Source organism: Botryllus schlosseri, chromosome 1, assembly GCF_051294905.1.
Source record: "Botryllus schlosseri isolate E-star chromosome 1, Bs_hap1, whole genome shotgun sequence".
Taxonomy (NCBI): Eukaryota; Metazoa; Chordata; class Ascidiacea; order Stolidobranchia; family Styelidae; genus Botryllus; species Botryllus schlosseri.
In genome coordinates, this window is record NC_137236.1 from 6,892,249 (window position 1) to 6,912,814 (window position 20,566).

Consider the following 20,566-nt stretch of genomic DNA (forward strand, 5'->3'; position numbering starts at 1 on the left):
CTAGCATTGGAATCACGGGATCAACTCTAAAGAAATAAGGAGATATCGAGAAAGCATTTATCAGAGCTGTAGTAGCATTTACTTTGCTCTTAAAGCAGCGTTACAATATCAGCTTACAGTCTTGAACACGCTACATTGCCGTGCCGATAATACCAACTATGAACTACATCAGTGGTCTCAAATCTTTTTTAAAATGCTACACCATTTTGAAGGTCACGCAAAACTTGTACCCCTCATTTAACAAAATACATCGAATCCGTCGTAATGCTAATCGGAAGGCTGCAATACTTCGGAAACGCTAATGCTATAAACTAATCAGCGGTCGAGATTACCACATCACGATCTAACACTGGTTTTCAACGGCGGTCTACGAAACATTTTCAGGAAACCGGAAGCCGATCGAATAATCTAATTTGTGATATTGCAAGCTAGGGTGGATCATGTAAAGCAATTTTGCTTCTAATCGCTATAACTTCATGGTTTACATCAGCCGAATGACCGTTTGATACAAGATATCCAACTGCACCAGCTGATTTTAATTGCCTGCAAACAATTTAGTCCAGTGGTTCCCAACGTGGGCGATATCGCCCCCCAGGGGGCGATTTGGCGATCTAGGGGGGCGAAAATGACGAAGGGGGCGACAGGGGGGCGAAAATGGACAAAGGGGGCGACGGGGGCGAAAATAGCGAAGGGGGCGATAGGGGGGCGATGACGCGTAAAACCGGCTGACCTTTTTTTTTTTTTTTTTTTTTTTTTAGTCATCCACCTAGCAATGCGGAGCGAAAAAACGTTATTTTCAGCTCTGAGCGGTGAAAGATGACCTTTTTTTTTTTTTTTTAGTCAACCCGCCAGTGATAACAGTCTGTATGCCCAATTATCGGTGCACAAAATTTGGGGGGCGATGATCGGTGTTGACCTTGAAAAGGGGGCGATGGGTCGAAAAAGGTTGGGAACCACTGATTTAGTCAATGGTTAGAACTATTGTTACAAACATTTTGCTGTTTAGAGCTGACATTGAGGTTTGTGTAAAAACTGCAAATTTGGAATAGAAAGGTCAAATTTGTGATCATAATCAGAAACCGCTTTAACGACGATATTCTCCGTGCTCTCACGATTTTGAGTCGGTATTACGATAACGTGACTTGCAAGTGTATATTTCTACATCACTAAACTCAGGGTTGTCGAGTAAAAATCCCAATCGTGGGGTTTAAATTTTAATCCCGAAATCCCAAATCTTGTGAGGGATGACATAAAAAACTCACCATCTTCCGTGGGACCCGCACTTATTCTGGTATCCCATCTTGAAAAAAAGATTGCACGGATGATAGGAATCAGAACTTCTACTTTTTAGATTTCTTTAAGTGGGTTTTGTCTACATCTACAGTTACCTCAAGTGATCGGTTTTATATTCTTCCACTTCTACAGAGTTTTAGGAAAAACTAGTTGCTTGTTACACTTTGGATTTCGCGGGAGATTTTTAGTGCTCGCAATCTCTAACTTTCGATTTCAAACTTTCCACTAGGCCCACAATACTTTATTTTTTTCACCATTTGGAAATTTCTACTTCTACTTGTACTTGAAAAGAAATTTACCACACTGCTTATCCTTTCAGTCGAGTACTAACGACGAACACTTTCACCGCACCTGCTCCTGAAACAGCGATGTAGAATCGCCGCCAAACCCAACCTTCCCCCACCTTTTTATATCGGGATCAATCGACTTTTCCTGTGGACCAAGGGTGGGACCTGGGGCTCATTCTGTCGGATCACTCCCGGTGATGGGTGGTCCTTTGACCAATTGGGTGCCATGCCGGAAACCCATCCTGAACGAGGGCGATGCTGGAATGAAAGGGGGTATTTTTTTGGCAGCACGAAGCAAAATGCGACACTGACTCGATTACAATCATAATTGTAAATACAAGGTATCCTCAAAATTAAATTATAAGTCAAATGATTGCTACATATTATTTCCGAATGAGATTAGAATCAGAATTACATCTATACAGCTAACAGACTTTACCTCAGTCCGAATTTACTGGAAAACAGTGCCCAATATTTTTTGCATGATTTATTTGTCAAATCAGAATGAGTAAATGCTGGATGTAGGCGTAGGTAGGATGTAAATATCTGGGTGTGCCAATGCGAAGGATAGCAACATCTTACAAGAAATGACATAACGGTGTATGGAAATCCATTCGATTTCCATCGATTCGTTTCACACTGACATTGTCAACATTGCGGACAGAATGTTTGCTATATCCTACACCGCTGTTCACAGATAGGCCAACTCACCTGTTGTCATCTCGAAATCTTGATATAGAGATCTTGTCTTTTGGCAGTTGACAAGGTCTGAAACAAAATCCCATTATTCTTCATCCGGAAAAATGGACTAGCACTGCTACTTTGTTACTGTGCACAGCGGCGTGTTTCACTTCGATTTATTCATTTATCTTTTACGGCATCACAGAGACGTCGTCGTGGGTGATAATACCATATACATAGGTTTGCTTGGTCATTCAACATTGCGCAGTGCTCAATGTCCGACATCGACGTATTTTTCCATAACACAAAAGAGGTCAACCACAATCGCCTCTAACAAATACAGATCAGCGAACAAATGCAAGCTTTTAAACGGGCTCTCAAGGAGAATGTGCAGTATGCGTGAGGATAACCCTTAGTTCAAGGACTCGTCAATTAGCAAGTAGCCATCGGACAGATTTGTATCATTTTCACAAGTGAAATTATTGGCAATTACTAGTGATAAAGAATATTAATTCAAAAGTCCTGCCTATTTGCATCGATATTATTCATTACGCATTAATTGCAAAATATTATTCATCTTATCAGTGGTAATTGACTAACAAAGCCCGTGACGCTACTTTGTAAAATTACTTACTTCAGTTCTTTTATGACCTTGATCCTGACTTCTACTTCAAGTAGTCTGACAGCTCTCGAGAATTGCTGCTTCTATTTCAAATCGAGTAGAAATTCGGGGATGGCTTCTTCTTTAACTGACGAGTTAGCACAATGATAGAGCGTTGGATTCTTGATCGGTGAGGTTGTCCACGCAGTCAACGTTGCTGCTCTAGTAAAAGTAAAATTATTATCGTAAATTGCTACTTAAAGGGGCACTGCACTCTCAAAATGCCGAGGTCTCAAATTCAAGGGCAAAACGAACAAAGAATTTTGGCCACAGCCATTTTCTTCCGAACGCCACTGTAATGGAGCTGCAAAATTTCCAGAAGACCTTCACGCTCCAGCTGCCGCGCGCATCATCGTTTGTTAAGCAGTTGACAAAATTTTTGTTCACTGTCGTATTGCTTGACGCGATTAGGCAATCACTTAAAGAACCAACTTTCAATAGTTTTCATCCGATATTATGAAGGAATTATGTCTTACACGCCAGAGCGGTTTAGTTACTTTAAGTATAGGCGTATGGAGCCGGCACTCAACATATGATGTTAAGTCAGGAGGATTTGTGTCTGAAGCTTGTCATGACTCTATAACATTTGCCAGTTGACTGATACTGAGATGTCATTACCATTGTATATTGATGCAAAGCTATTCATGCAGCAGTAGTTTTCAAGCTGTGATTTTACAGCGTAATACTGACTGCACAGTGCACAACCTTTGGAGTATGACATGATCTATTTTTGTCCTAAAGAAATAGAATACAATAGGCCCGATTTAGACCTAAATCTCTTGACTGAATATCGTAAGTTGAACGTCGAATCCTAACCACCTTGGCGTATACCGGTGTACGACATATTTCCTTCATAACATCGGCAGACAACTATCTCAAGTGCGTACTCTGCGTGCAGCACCGTAACTGCCGCACCCCAAACCCCCCAATTGGGGGGGGCCCGAGCTTGAAGGGGGCCCAAAATTATTTCGTGAATTAGCATAAATTATAGAGTATTTTTTTTAAATTTATGCAACTTTTTCAAAATTTTTTTGCGCTGCGCGCGATGTCAAACTGCCAAACATCTTGAATATTTGTACTCTTACTCCAAGAAAAAACACGCAAGATTTATAGAAATAGACATATCGGCGTTGGCCATTACCGCGCCACGACGCACCAAGACATATAACGATTTAGGACATATTACATGCGACTCCAAGAAGTGTGCCAGAACGAGCGGCAATGCGAAAACTTTGGCCGAAAAGGACTGCCCTTAAGCTGTCCGAAAACTTCGTTATACATACAAAATGCATATAGGTTTAATTGTCAATAGGCGCCTAAATGACTGGCGCCAAATGTTACTGTCTTGGTAATCTGAACCTCAGAAGACAAATACCATCCCGCAGGGAAACATTATATGCCAGTGAAGAAATACCAATTTGAAATCTTCTGCGTCTTTTAGTTTAGTACGTTTGGACTATTCTATATTTTTTGATATAGCAGACAGGAGGTCACGTCACGTCACATCATGCAACGAAATCATACCAACGGGTCCGCCCGCCCGAAGATGTTTAATTATTATATTTACTGGCCCTACAGTTTCCGGTAAATCTGATAACGTGAGCAGAGAGGACAAGAAATTGATGGCAATATATATGCAATTCCCAATCTTATTGGCCGCTTTTATCATGAATAGGGCTGGGTACAATGATTCGAGTACTCGAATCAGAATCGAGTATTAATTTTAATGATTCGAGTCGAGTAGTAACGGACGATTTATTCGAGTACTGAAATTGTACGCTTCTCACCACTGAATGTTAATTTATCAACGAGAATTATAGTTTCGATACTCATTTTCACTGTAGAAGCCTTGGAACCTTGATTGGCTGTATCGTAGCGTACGAAACATATGGTACAAAGCTACGAACGTTACTGGATGTAGCACATTTCCGAAGTCATGATTATCCCACAGGTGGGAATAACTGAGTCCCTAAGCGGACACCCAATGTAAATGACAAGTAGCGGCAAAGGCCGAATTGCCAAAGGGGGGTCTGGGGGGCGCAGCCCCCCAGAAGTTCGGTTTATCACCGTATGGGGGGCCCATGACCAACGTTTTGGGGGGGGCCTGACGAAGTGCTGTTACGGCCCTGTCTGCGTGACTGCCTAATCACATCGAGCAAGTGCAACAGTGAAGACATCGTGCCATGTAACGGGTTAAGATATGATGTGCAACCACAACTTTCATCAAGTACCGGTATTGTGTAAAATGTAAGAGTGATTTAAATTTGAGGTCAATTATGATTTTATGGACGCCCAGGCAAGACTGCCGAAAAATGCGTTTTCCTTATTCCGGCTATTGATTCTGATAAAGCCGCTAACACCGAGTTTTCTTCAATGCCTTGGATCAAGTTTGCAGATCTAAGGGATTTGAGATGTGAGATCTGACTTGTTTCGGGGGGCATACTTATAGCAGATGATTGGAGGTGGCTTCTTTAGAAATTGGATGGAGCAACTTTGTGACGAACGGGAAATTGCTAATGACAATAGAAATAGGTCAAATTTTCAAAAATATATGTAGTTATAGCGATCCATTGGCTTTTGCCCATTTTTCTGATGTTTCATTCATGAAAAGGATCCAAATATACATTAATAGTGTTAAGAGTAAGCACTAAGCAGTTCCACCTAAAAACTTAAGAGTAACCAAAAAACAAAACCACTCAAGCAAGTCGGCAAAGTATGTAACCAACTCGTGCATTCTGAAAATTAGAGGAACTTCGCCGTTGATCACAGCCGGATATGAGCTGGTAATTGTAACACGTATAGAATGCCGATGTCCAACCTAATTGTGGCTTGAAAATACGCAGCTGACTAAAACTCACCTTGAATGACAATTGGTAAACTTGCTTGACTCTGACTGGAAGAAAATCCTTGCCTGTGATGATAAACAAATGATACATCAGGTTAGAAAGATCGTTACTAGTGGTTCAGTTAATTGTTACTAATTTTATCATTTCAATACACCCCATTATAGCATAATTTTATCATTTCAAAACACCTTACCATAGCATTGATGACAAATGATATCATCCGAAATCATTGATTTTACGAAAACATAAACAAAGAATTACTCACTTTTATCTCCGGGATAGAATTCTCACAAGATGATGCATGTCAGATTCTGACTGTTATCGGTTGAGATTGTGATGCAAACTCCCTTTATCCCCGAAGCCAAAGAGATATGAAAGATATCGGATGACCAGTCCATTAAGTCTTAAGTGATATGTTACAAACGATGATTGCAATCCACTGTAACAAAATTAAGAGTGGGAATAAAAAGTCAAATCAATAAATCATTAAACATCACAGGTTGCTCAAGCCTGGATATCGTACCAGCAGATGTGGTAGATATCGAGTTGCAGATGGTCGCTTCATATTAACTGAATCGAAATGGTTCATCATCCACAGTTCTCATAAAATAGATCGGCTTTATATAAACTTGTAACCCAGTGGTTCCCAACATGGGCGATATCGCCCCCCAGGATGCGATTTGGCGGTCTAGGGGGGAGAAAATAGCGAAGGGGGAGATAGGTAAGCGACAGGCGCGGTAAAACGGCTATATTGGAGTCGAGACGTAGAAATAACCTTTTTATTTAGTCAACTCACAAAAATTTTTCTGCAAAAATGTATAAGTTAGAGGTCGCGCCGGAAAGTTGACCTATTTTTTTTGAATGCCGATTTTTCGGTTCACAAAATTTAGGAGGCGTTGATCGATGTGGAGCTTGAAAAGGCGGCGATGAGTCGAAAAAGGTTGGGAACCACTGTTGTAACCCAAGATATATTTGGAAGCACGTACATACGGTACTATGTGACTTGTGAGTATACCTTTTGAAGAGTGAATAACTTGAGAGCAAATATCGTACCAGGTTCAACAACGAAGAGGAACAAGGAAGACATCATCCACAATCATTTGAAATTTTCATGCATTCAGTTATTCAGTGCTGTGGGTTATTTCATCTGAATTATAGGATGTGTAAAACTGATACCACTTACGAACAGCAATCAGTAGGTTCCCAACTCATGATATCAGCCACATAACCATTGTGGAATCAATTGTCCAGGTCATTAAAATCATCGACCATATCTATATTGAATGAATAATGGACTAAACAGATAATGGGCTGTATCAACTAAAATTGCTTGCAGATTATGCACTGTGGTACAAATAATGAAGTATATTTCCACAAAATTACTGCTTACTACTACTATTACATTCATCAAATGATATGAATCTTACCGTAACAGTAGTTTACACTTAAATTTGAAAATCCGAACATTCAAAGTTACGCCGATTTGAAACAAAACATTCACAATTTTAAAGGCAATTATGATGGATTGAAAATGAAATGAAAATTGAAATTGTGAGCAACTTTCTAGATAGTTGACGGTCAAGAGCTTTTCTAGTTACTGAACTGACAGAAGTTCTAGCATCGTCGTTTACTTGTTTGGTGTGAATAATGATGCTGGTGTTTTGTTGTGTGATGTTCTTGCAGCCCCTGCTAGATCAGAGTCAACATTACTAACGGTGTCATAGCCAGAGGTGGGTTGGGGTGGTCGGAAACCGCCTCACCCTAACACATATTCTATCTCCAACGTTTCTTTGCTCATTTCCAATTCAGTAATTTGCATTATCAGTTCTGCAGTTGCTTCGAAGTTGAATCTACATAATTGCATTTTAGTTCGCTAGTCACGGATTTTTAAAGCATGTTAATTCTAATTCTAGAAGTCGATTCTGAAAAGTGAGTGGTTTTACTTCTAGTTTGAGTCGCACATTTTGAAAATCCAGTAATTTGCACAAGTCTGATTAGGAGAGTGCAATCTATCTCTTCAGAAATACGGATGTGAAAATTTGGAAACATTGATCTACTTTTGGTTTCACTATAGTCCATTTGTCTTGCCATATATCATACTTTTCAATTGCAAAAGAGGTTTCGTAATCTGTTACAGCAAATATCCACTTGTCAACGTGATACGCAGAAACTTGACACTGACAAGCATTCATAGAAGATAATGAAGTCCACTGAGCTGAAGTAACATCGTAACATTCTACGTTGTTGACTTTCTTTCCTCCACTCGCCCCACCGATCAAAAATATCTTCTGATCAATTGCAACAACACCACCGAAACATACAGGATATCTCATTTGGTCGAGATCAACCCACTCTGATGAGGACGGAGTGAATCTGCAGAATGATGAAACTTCATCATAATCATCTCCTATACCTCCGATACAATAGATGGAATCATTCACTGATACCAGACTTGTATTACATATCGCTGTTGGTTTGTCTTCGAGTTGAATCCAGTGATTAACGGGTGAAGTAAACATTTCCACACCACTTGTTGCTTTATGACCACCTCCTCCAATAACGAATATCGATCCGGACAAAGAAACTGAGCGAGGACTGAATCCATGGTGACAAATCATATCTTTCATCCTTTCCCATTTTGAATTTTTGCTCTGCAAATTGAGTCGATAAACTGATTTATTCCCACATAGAACGTAGATATACGAGTCTAGAAAAATCGCCGAAAAATTTCTTGAATTTTGAAACGTCTCATCATGAAACTTCTCTACTTTCTCAGTTACTGGATTGAAGGATCGCATATAATCTGCATTACGATCGAAAAGAATTATCAATTCATCATTGCCAATTTCTTCGTTCATTTCGTGCGATGCTTTTAGAGCTTCTAAAAGATGTCCATTGATCAACTTGTACAGTCTTAAGTCGTTACTGATAATTAGGTTTGATTCCAAAAAACGTTCTAAAATGCGGGAGAGACTTTATGAAACTTGATCGCTTCAAGACACTCGTGCAAATGTTCCCGATTTTTGCAATTTTTCTCAATCCAATTGAACAATACCGTTAGTTTTTCTTCTTCGCATAACTTTGATTGTTCAGACTTCACAAAATTGAGGATGTTAGTTTTTTCAATATTTCCAAATTCGGGTTAGTTTGAAATTTCCATGATATTTTCATGAAAAAATGCTCTACATCGCGAAGAGACGGCATCCAGTCCATACATATCGGCGACATTTCTTGTGGAAAAGTAATTCAATACATAAATTGATCCCTCCAAAACGTCAGATACTGCCCGTTTCACATCTTCCAACTGCATCATCATTGCGACATGAAGAAGATCATTCATCTTTTCATCAGGAATCTCTAATTTACCCGAATATATGAAACCGATGCAGTTTTTCACACACTGAGAATCGACCTCTTTCAAAACGACTTTCCCTTCGCGACTCTCTTTAGTGTCGTGTTTCAACATAGCTTTGAAATAAGCACAACCAGCCGACAACACATTCTTGTGAGTGTAATAGACATCATCTCCAACTTGAATTATGAAATCACAATGATCGTTTTCTTGCTTCATTCGATGTAATTCTTCCATCATCTTCATTGAATGTATCTCTACATTTCGACACACAATCTGCACCATGATTGTCAATCAACTATAACTATCCTACGAATATTATAATATAGTCAAGCACTGTTATTGAATTGAAGATGATTACAACACACAAGACACAAGTATAATGCCTGTTGAAACAATCATAATACGCATATCAACGTCACGAGTATGAATTGAAGGAAATTCAACTACACACAAGGTGAACACTGAACAGTGCTAAATCAGAGGCATCCCTTCCATTATGCAGTTATGAAAAAAATTTTCCATCGTTTTGCTCAACTTTTTATTCGTTGAATTGACACGAACCCAAAGAGTTATTGCGGTCGATTACCACCGCCTCGCGAATGATCGAGTTGATTATCCGCAATCTTAATTATATTTTGGATCATTGTAAAATAATTTCACACTATGGTATATTCCAGAGGGGCGGCCGTATCTGTTTCACGCTCCAGCCGAATATCACAAAGATTGATTTTAAAAGAGCAGCAACGAGAAAGATCACGCTGATTTTACTCCGTGTTTGGAAACGAAATCAACGAAGCATGTAGCTTGTCAGTGTCATCTGACGGATAACACTGGTCTCCACGATTTTTGCGCCCGGACTTCTTTGGGTCAATTACGCAATTATAACTAATTTGGGGGCGCTGAATACGAATCTGACGTTATCTTTGCTCTATCATATCACGTTGTTGAGATATTATATATGTTGAATAACATAACATAACATTGTTGGGTTATTATTTTTATCTGAACAAGTCACACACAATGTACAATGCGATAAGACACAATGCGATGTCATGAACAGATAAGAGGATGTCGAACGACACGCATCAGTAGCGAATATTTCTACTTCTTCGAGGTATTCAAGTATATTTGGCTACTTGCAGTACTTACTGAACGGTAATGTTTTACAATACTTCAACATCTACCTGAAGCCTGAACAGTATTCTGGATGAACCAATGATTATACAATGATTGGAAACTACCGTGACCTCTGCGTTTCAGCAGCGTGTACTCAAATATCAATAACATCATATATAAATAAATATCAAGTGGAAGTAATTCTAGTTTTCTGAGTACTCGGGTTAGTTTGCCTATTTTCTCGGGTAATTGCTGTGCTTTCATACCACTCACCAAACAACAGCATCACAACTTGGTTTTCGCCAGGGTTATCTAGATATCCCTGGGTTTTGAATGTATTTGAAAATAGCACCCACATATTCATTGGATGGTCATTTTGTGGTAGTCATGAAAGCTTCACCGTCCAATTTCAAAAGTGACTATTTCTAACTAACTGCGTACGTCACAGATTTCTATTTTCGCTACTTCTATTTAAACCTGAGTAAATCATTGCAGCAAAACTTCAGTAGCAACGCTGTATACATCAATCTTCTCTGACAAAACGTCGCCTATCCATGATCATTCCACAACGCATCAGTAGCGAATATTTCTACTTCTTCGAGGTATTCAAGAATATTTGGCTACTTGCAGTACTTACTGAACGGTGATGTTTTACAATACTTCAGCATCTACCTGAAGCCCGAACAGTATTCTGGATGAACCAATGATATATATAGGCTACAATGATTGGAAACTACCGTGACCTCTGCGTTTCAGCAGCGTGTACTCAAATATCAATAACATCATATATAAATAAATATCAAGTGGAAGTAATTCTAGTTTTTCTGAGTACTCGGGTAGGTTTGCCTATATTCTCGGGTAATTGCAGTGCTTTCATACCACTCACCAAACAACAGCATCACAACTTGGTTTTCGCCAGGGTTATCTAGATATCCCTGGGTTTTGAATATATTTGAAAATAGCACCCACATATTCATTGGATGGTCATTTTGTGGTAGTCATGAAAGCTTCACCGTCCAATTTCAAAAGTGACTATTTCCAACTAACTGCGTACGTCACAGATTTCTATTTTCGCTACTTCTATTTAAACCTGAGCAAATCATTGCAGCAATACTTCAGTAGCAACGCTGTATACATCAATCTTCTCTGACAAAACGTCGCCTATCCATGATCATTCCACAAAATCCAGGTCGACTTTTCAGGATCCCATCATGTTATGCAAAGAAATGAGGAATGATAAAACAAGATACATATACTTCACAGATGTAACATTTACGAATGCAGTATTGAATTTTTAAATCCCTAATTCATGCGTTTATAAACGAAATGATGCATGCATTTGAAAAACAAACATTAATATGCAACGGTACAGAAATAGATCGATGCAAAAGTAACAATGTGGACAACAAAAACAGTTTATGTGTGATCTTTCAAGCATTAACAGTGCTAGATATCAATTTTTGACATCTTCAACTCGGGAAAATTCCCTTCAAAAATGCAAAAGTACACTCGCTTTCGTTAGCTCAAACGTGGCCAATTACGACCTGAATGATGCCTATCTACTCGTGATGAAATCTCCTGCCTTGTTTAGATGTTAGCTTGCTCTTGCCCGAATCATTGGTAGGAAGGGGAACATTTTCTGTAACTGTATATGATATCAAGGATAAAAGAGTCAGGAGGAGATAACGATGAATTGAATACTAAAACCTTCAATAAATGTCAGTATGTCCACACACGTTGGGGGAGGAACTGTAAGCATTTCCCCTGAGCTTACATATGACATTCCTTTAGTGCGTGATAATACCAGCATATTTTGAACTATAATTGTCACAGATGTGATTCCCTGGCAAACACAGATTATTCCAGCAATTGTGGTTTTCCCGCATCAATCGATCCGATGGCAGTTCCAGACTGGGAACGAATTGCACATTTTTCAATATCCTTCAACTTGTTGTAGTATGCAGCCTATTCTTACTTGCTCCCAGTTGGAGGTGGTGTCTGCGTGTTTCATACGAGCACTCTTTTCTGGTAAATTCAAGGTTGGAATTGTTCAATATACGCCCTGTCAACAAATACATTGGGCCCACCTTCGACCAGTTACGTGACGGAAATCCATCCCGAACGAGGCGGACGCTGGAATAAAACGCGGTCCGTTTTTTATGGCAAGAAGAAGCAAATTGTGATATAGACTCGATTAAAATTATAATTGCAACTACACAGTTATTTCCAAATTAGATTAAAATAAGAACAATGGCTATACATTTTTTCCATATGAGATTGAAATTAGATCTACTCAGTGTTTTCCAAATCAGACAAGAATTACACAATTTGTGAAAACATTGGACATGGAATGAGGTTCAGTTCATATCAAATCATAGATTTTTCTCATAAGTATGCGAATGGCAAATGTGAAGACATCAAGCTTGGCTCGATTCATGTGACACAGACACGTGACCAGAGAATGGATTAGAAATAAATTGAGAGCAAGGTAACATTTCACAAATGAGATAATGGTATAATTACCGTAGTCTCATTACAACAACTAGAATTACAGTAACTAGTTGTCCAAGTCTGCACAGAGGTAGTCAGTAGCCTAACGAACTACTCGGGTAGTTCTCCTGTTCTTACATCACTTATTTCACTAAATCAAATTTTCGGCTACTTTTACTCTGTCACATTTCTAACTTACCCACCTTTCGCTAATCACAGTTTGTCATTGACAAGTAGAAGTGTTAAGTTCTTCCAATAAGGGAGATAGAGTGACAAAGATGGAGAAATTCAGGTGCTGCTTTTGCGAAGAGCCCTGACTTTTTGTCATGCTTTGCGCGAATATACGGGGTGACCAATATCATACCACTGAAGTATGGGTCAATAAAATTAATGTTGCAGTTTGCCTGGTTCATGTACGTAATTTCAGGTCGCCTAGTTGCCATATAGCAGTTTCATGACAGTAAGCTTGACTAAAGTTCGGCAAAACGTTTGGAATTATACGACCTGCCTTATTTCAGTTTGCTTCCTATCAGCTCAAAACATCAATGTAGTGTCCTGGTAGAATTTATCCACATCGGTCATTGTCTTATTAACTAAAGACATTGCAATACGACCGACGGCGCCATACCATCACATTTTCTGAAATGGGGCATTAGGGTTTCAGATTCTTGGGATTCACTGATTACATCGCAAAGTTGCCTAAAAAAGGCTGCACACCAAATTTGGCTCGGTCCCAACCAGCCTCGGCAGAGTGAATTGAAGTTTTTGAGATTATTTTTAAAAAATGCTTTAAATAAAAATCTAACTGTCAACCCAAGGAAATTGTTGAGTTGCCTAAAAGAATGACGCATAACAATTTTTGCTCACTTCCATCCGTTAGAAGCGATGTTATTGCAGTTGAAAGTTTTAGATTTGCAAAATTAGCATTGATGGTGGGTGATCCCTGAATTATTGATGAAATACTCAATTAACTTCTCTTCTACAGGTTGAAATTGCGTCAAATTTGTTTTGCAACGTTTCCGTAGACAACTCGACCATTTCATGAGGCTCACAGCAGAAAATTGAAAAAAAAAAGAATAAAATTTTTCTAATAAATTATAAATTTCAATTGACTATGCCTCGACTTCTACTGGTAGGAATTGAGACAAATTTGGTGTGCTGCATTATTTTACGCAAACTAACATTTTATTCAGCGAATCCTCGGGATACGGAAAAGCTATTGTGAACAACCATAATGCACCCAATCGCAGATAGTTATTTTTCAGTGACTATTTCGCGACAACTAAACGACTTTACCCCCCTCCGAATTTACTGGAAATCAAAGAGCCATATTTAGTGCATGAATTATTTGTCCGCTCAGATTGAGCTGGATATAGGTCCTATAGGATATAGGAGTCTGTAGGGCGTAAATATATGATGCGCTGATGTTAAGGAAGATAACATGTTGATGAGAAAATCCATGGGATTCCGATTGATTCATTAACACTGATATTGTCTGCATTGTGGACAGAATGTTTGCTATATATTTCTATATTGCCACCAACTCTGGACATGTTACAAAATCACACAGAACTCACCTGTCGCCATCATTCCTGGGAATCTTAATGTCGGAATCTTGTCTTTTAGCCGATGAAAATGCCTGAAAGAAAATCTCATAATTACACAGCCCGTCAGCCGAAAAAATAGACTTGAACAGTAAAATTAAACAGTGGTTCCAGCAGCCACCTTGAACTGCATAGAGCACAAAAATGCTTTCATTTGGTGTAGAAAATATGTTGGCGTCCACAGGGAAACGGTTCACTTTGGTTTATCTATTCCATTTTACGACATTACAGAAACGTCACAGTACTAGGTTTATACAATTTAGAAAGATTTGGTTGTTCATTAAACTCTGGCCTGTGCCCAATGTCACATCAACGGTGCAATCAAGTACCGGTATCTCATAAAAGAGTTTAACCACAATCGCCACTAATGAATATAGAGGCATGCATTGATGCTTGCTTCTCAACGGGATTTCAAGAACATGCACCTCAGTTATTAGCCATACCTCAATTGTTCTACTAGCAGTCACGCGCGGTTCAATCACTTCCTTTAAAGAGGGTTAATAGCTTCAGCGTTGGAGAAAATGGAAAACTGATAACTTCCGGATATGAGCTGGTAGATGCGATGCGAAAAGAATGTCGATGCACTTACTAAATGTGGCTTGAAAATATAGCCGGATGAAACTCACCTTGAATGACAATTGGTAAATTGCTTGAAACATGCAACTTGCTTACTTCTGATCGAAAGAAAACCCTTGCCTGTGATGATAAAGAAAGGATACATTGTGTTGGAAACGATTAAAATTCGAACTTTACAGTCACCCAATGTGTTCAGACTTGTTGTTGTTGTTGTTGTTGTGACAGATAGAAATAACATCGTTACTAGTGGTTGAGTTGAGTTTATTGGTAATAATTTAGTCATTTCAAAATTCTATAGCAGGGGTGGGCAATCATTTATCAGAAGTAGAAACACGTTGGCGGGCCGAGTGAAAAATTTTAGCTATATTCTCCAGCGTATTTTAATTTTATTTCTAAATTGCATTGTTAGTAAATGCTGCTCAGTGAATGTGTTGGTAATGAGAAATTGACGGTTATTTAAAAAACATCTATTTGCCGTCATAATTGGCAACAATGTTTAACATGATACGTAATTAACTCTCATTAAACCCCTGTCCACGTTCTGCTATTAAGACACTAGAACAGTGGTTCTCAAGCTTTTTTAGGCACGCCTTCCTTTATGATAGCGAAAAATTTGTCGCCCGCCTTACCATGATATTACAAAATAACAAAAAGTGTAACCGGAATGCTAGCAATCCCAATGGATAGTTTGATGGCATGGAAGGTTCTGTAAATGCGTACTATCCGATATCCCCAAAACTAGTTATAAAAAAGAGGGTTTAAGACTTTAACTGAAAGCTAGGCAGTCAACACAATAACCCGTACTAGAGTCATAAAACCGTGACTCACACTCGACCCTTTGTTCGCTGACTTGGACTTGACTCGGTGGTGAATTGAAAATGACTCGACTTGACTCGAGTCAAAACTATTAAAGTGAGTTGGACTTGTGACTTGGTTACAACACTGCTTATACTTTGACTTGACAGTGTTTTCAGTAAAACTATGCATAGAATACTTCCTTTTTACTAGGGTTGGACAAAATCACTTGCCTGAGTGAATCGATTCTGAGCCATTATTAGGCTTCGAGTTGAGTATTCAAATATCACTCACTGTGACGGTGTAAGTGTACAAAAGGCGTAAAAGTTCAAATATTCATCTTTTACGCTGCGAGTAAAAATATAATGGCGATTTTACGTCACGTTAAAGATAAATTGGTAGAGAACGGCTTGACATGGATAGTCCATAGCTTTGTACTGCTTGTTTCGTATGCTGCGACACGACCAATCGAGGTTTCTGGGATGGGAAATGGTATCGAAATTGTAATTCTCGTTGATAAATAACCTGTTAGTGGTGAGGAGCGTATGTATGCAAGCCTATTTCAGTACCCGAAAAATCATCTTCCACCACTCAACTCGGATAATTAGGATTAACACTCGATTCAGATTCGAGTACTCAAATCATGTGCAGTATGTGCCCTGCTATCCATTTTACTTATTTGGAAATTGATACTGTACGGTATTGTACTAAGTAGAAATTTACGACGTTACTTATCCTTTTGAGTACCAACGATAAATACTTTGACGTATCTGCTCCTGATACAGCGATTTCGAATCACCCCCAACCACAACCTTCACCCACATTCGTCACCCACCTTTTTACATCGGGATCAACCGGCTTTTCCTGTAGGCACCCGAACCAACGGTGGGACCTTAGGCACTTTCTGGCGGATCACACCCGCTACTGGGCCGATCCTTGACTAGTTTGGTGTCGGGTCAGAAGTCCTGAACGCGGGGGACACTGGAATAAAAGGGGGTCAGTTTTCTTCGGCAACACAAAGCAAATTGTATCATAATTGCAACTACACAGTTTTTTTCTGAATTTTGATTAGAATTGCTTCTTGGAGGTACAGAACTTCAGTATACAATTGAATAGCATAGTCATATTGAAATGAGCCTGAGTATTTCCTGCTTCATTTCAATATGAATAAACTATACAATTAGATTGGAATAAGACCAACACTATTTTGAAATGAGATTAGAACTTCAATTATAGCTACAATTTTCCTCCAAATTAAATTAGAATTATTGAATTTGTGAAAAGTAGGGCATGGAATGAAGTTTAGTTCATCAGAGTTCGTTCTCATAACCATGAAAATGGCAAATGTCTGTCTAGCAAGCTTGGCTCGTTTCGCACTATACAGTTCTCCTGTCGCCTTTATAGGAATTAGATTGGAACTAAAATGATAGCAAAGAAACATTTCACAAATCAGACTAGAATTAGATCACCGACATTTTGCTTTATTTATTCTAGAGGTGTTCACTAACGAGGTCCCGCAAAACGTTTGTAATTTACGATCTGCCATATTTCCAGTTTCCTTCCTAATCGTGCAAAACGTCAATGTAGTGTCCGGACACAACCTATCTGCGTAGCACATCCTGTTATTAACTACAGGCATTGTAATATGAGATAGGGCGTCATAGCGACACATTTTCTTAAGGGAGCAGTTGTGTGGAAAATAGGTCAAGAACCTCTGTTCTATAGCAATGGTGTCCTTTGCAGGCTATTACATGATATCATAGGCGCTGAACTCTATTTTTCCGAAGGTATGCGGGATTAATGACGTCATAATATGTCAGAATTGACAAATGAGCTGACTCCCAAGAGCTCAATATCCCATGTCGCTTGTATATGGCAGGGTTTTAATTAAGTCACAAGTCAATCCCACTTTTATAGTTTTGACTCGAGTCAAGTCGACTCATTTTCAATTCAACACCGAGTAAAGTCCGAGTCCAAGTCAGCAAACAGCAGGTCGAGTCTGAGTCATGGGTTTATGACTCGAGTCCGAGTCCAAGTCATTGTGTTGACTGCTCAGTTTCCAGTTGAATTCTTGTTAATTCCACTTTTTATAACTATGTTTGGTGATATCGAATGAAATATACTAATTTTCCTCACTTCTAGCAGTTTCTGGTCGCATTTGCAAGTACCAGTACCAATAGATCAAGTATGAATGTTGCGGTTACTTTACTATTCTTCGAAAGTATAATGAAATATCGGTCTTATCCGTCTGAGTCATGCGCAATGACTCGAGTCTAAGTCGAGTGAATACACAGATTGACCCGAGTCAAGTCGAGTCAATACACAGATTGACCCGAGTCAAGTCGAGTCATTTCAATATTTTGAGAAAATGACTCGAGTCAAGTCGAGTCATCAGAAAATTGCGACCCGAGTCGAGTCATGACTCGAGTCATTACAGCCCTGGTATATGGTGACAAAATTATGATACTGTTAAGCAGGCGCAGAATGCCAATTCTGTTCTGGACTCTGTTCAGTATGTGACACTGATTTCAGAGGAGTCGGAACTTTCGATATCCAGAGCCTGCAACCATTTTCTGATCGTTGTGTTTTAGTATTAGCGCAAATCAAAATAAATAACGCCGCTTGATTCTGTTCACAGCCACAGCCAGTATGTTTTTTTTATCCATTGCGTCCACGTTCGATGTCTTGGGCAAGTTGTCGTCACAATCACAGCAGACGCGACAGTTCCGGCCGGCGCGCCAGATATCACATTTGGACACAGCAGAAGATGACAATCCCTGCATTTCGCGCCTATACAAAGTGACATGTTTGGTATAGAGGTCTCGGTCTTGTTGCCTTGTGACACGTCTTCTAACGACTCACGTTCGATAAATGTATAGCTGCTGATTTGCTCACGTGAGCATTACAAAATACATTGCTGATTTCTAAACCGAACATTTTGTCAGCTAGTCAGGCAGTTACATGCGTAACAAAATTCTGGGTTTACCTGAGTTTAGCGCCGATACATGATACAGCCGAATCCTCATGCTCTTAAAATCCACATCTCCCGGGATGTGGAAAAACAAACCCAGGTGTCTGCACCTTCACCACATATGTCAGATTCCAGGCTTCGAGAGTGTTTAGCACTGATTTTCACAACCACTTACATAATTCAGCGGTTTTCGAAGAGAGCCAATTCTACTTATGGGTTGCTTGGAAAAGCATTACTTTTCATCATACTTGAGTGAAACCTGCTGAATCCGAATTTACTGGAAATCGGTGAGCAATATTTATTGCATGATTTCTCTGTAAGCTCAGAATGAGTCAATACTGGACGTAGGTATAGGTATGGTGTAAAAATCTGGTGTGCTGATGTTACGGGGATAAAATAGTGATATGAATGTCCATGGGTTTTCCTACTGAAATTTGCAACGTTGCGGACAGAATGTTTGCTATACACACTAATTGCCAATTCTAGATATCTCACAGTATTTCAAGGCAACTCACCATAAGTCGTCACGATCCCTCGAAATCTTGATATCACGATCTTGTCTTTTGACAGGCGACAAAACCTGAAAGAAAATCTTATAACTACACAGCCGTTAAAAATAGACTTGGACTATTTACGTCTCAAATGCAACTTGAATATGTAAAAGTGAACATTTGATCCGCCAATCATCTTGAACTTTATAGAGCAGAGGTCCTTGAACGCCGGTTCGCCAAGTACATTTAGAACTTTATTTGTATCAATTCGACAACACAAGAAGGTAAACCCTTGTTCATTATTGGAGAAATGCACACCAAAGGTGAAGTTGATTTGAAAGTTTGTAATGCATTTTCTGCATGGTGTCATAATAGGGAGTTCATGGTCTACTTTGGGCATACATAACAATGGTGCAACTGCTGTACAAAACTGTTTGAAAGTAGCCTCCAATTTCTGACAAGTTACACGTGAAAGCTACTGAGACTTTTAAACAAACTTCCTTGACTTCCGACAGTACAATTAATCACTTGTCAGTATAATAAAGACTGCACCAAATAGCAATGTCGCATTTCTTTTAGAGGATACTGAACACTCACAATCAAGTTACTGGTATGTAACAGGAATTTGCGAGCTTCGACAACGGTCTCTACTAACGAATACAGAGGCTTGCATGAATGTCTGCTTCCAAATGAGATTCCAAGGAGAACATGAGACAGGGGCAAGGATAGCTAAAAGCCATACCCCAATTGTTCTAGTAACAGGCACGTAAGGTTCATTCAGTTCCTACAAACTGGGATAATAACTTCAACGTAGCCTCAAATTGAAAACTGATATCATTATGTCAGTAATCAATTGTTAAATACTTGGGTAGGTTTGAATAGAATGTCGATTTACATCCTAATTGCGGATTGAAAATACGAAGCCAGATAAAACTTACCTTGAATGAAAATTGGTGAACTTGCTTGAAAGTTGCAACTTGTTTGACTCTGATTGAAAGAAAATTCCTGCCTGTGATGATAAATAAACGATACTTCGCGATAGAAACGATTCAAAATTCGAACTTTGCAGTCACCAAATGTGTTGAGACTTGTTGTTACAGATTGAAATAAGATCGTTCATCGGATCGCGGTTGAGTTGAGTATAAACACCCCACTATAGCCTTGATGGCAAATAATCAAATCCGAAATCATTGATTTTGTAAAAAGATAAACTCAGAATTACGGTACTCACTTTTATCTCCCAGGTAGAATTTTCATAAATTGATGCATTACAGATTCCAACTGATTGATAACGGTTGAGATTGTCATGCAAACTTCTTTTATCACCAAAGCCTTTTCCCATCGGACAACCAGACCATTAAATGATTCGTTATAAATTATGATCTTCTGATCGCAATTAA

At 39.1% G+C, this 20,566-nt stretch overlaps 2 protein-coding genes and 1 long non-coding RNA gene across 20 annotated transcripts in view; all 3 read right to left on the reverse strand.

The window, feature by feature from the left end:
- Window positions 1-20,540, reverse strand: part of LOC145432990 (uncharacterized) — a 299,451-nt gene extending 278,911 nt beyond the window's left edge. For 5 of the 17 annotated variants that reach the window (XM_080309971.1, XM_080309948.1, XM_080309940.1 and 2 more), the window contains exons 1-2: window positions 20,398-20,540; window positions 20,105-20,175 (exon numbers count right to left, since the gene is read on the reverse strand). In XM_080309971.1, the coding sequence (XP_080166097.1) occupies window positions 20,105-20,175; window positions 20,398-20,508 (182 nt within the window). In that variant the 5' untranslated portion in view covers window positions 20,509-20,540. The other 12 variants (XM_080309889.1, XM_080309956.1, XM_080309924.1 and 9 more) reach the window with 12 other exon arrangements.
- Window positions 564-3,049, reverse strand: LOC145433619 (uncharacterized). The gene is made up of 3 exons (XR_013913155.1): window positions 2,896-3,049; window positions 2,292-2,348; window positions 564-1,838 (listed from the first exon to the last, which is right to left on the reverse strand). It is a non-coding gene; the product is annotated as an uncharacterized LOC145433619 (long non-coding RNA).
- Window positions 11,430-20,566, reverse strand: part of LOC145433270 (uncharacterized) — a 223,208-nt gene continuing 214,071 nt past the window's right edge. The window contains exons 7-8 of one of the 2 annotated variants that reach the window (XM_080310343.1): window positions 12,327-12,372; window positions 11,430-12,264 (exon numbers count right to left, since the gene is read on the reverse strand). The gene's annotated coding sequence lies outside the window, so the exon portion shown is untranslated. Of the gene's footprint in view, window positions 12,265-12,326; window positions 12,373-14,306; window positions 14,369-20,566 lie in introns of those variants that run through there. The other variant, XM_080310352.1, reaches the window with a different exon arrangement.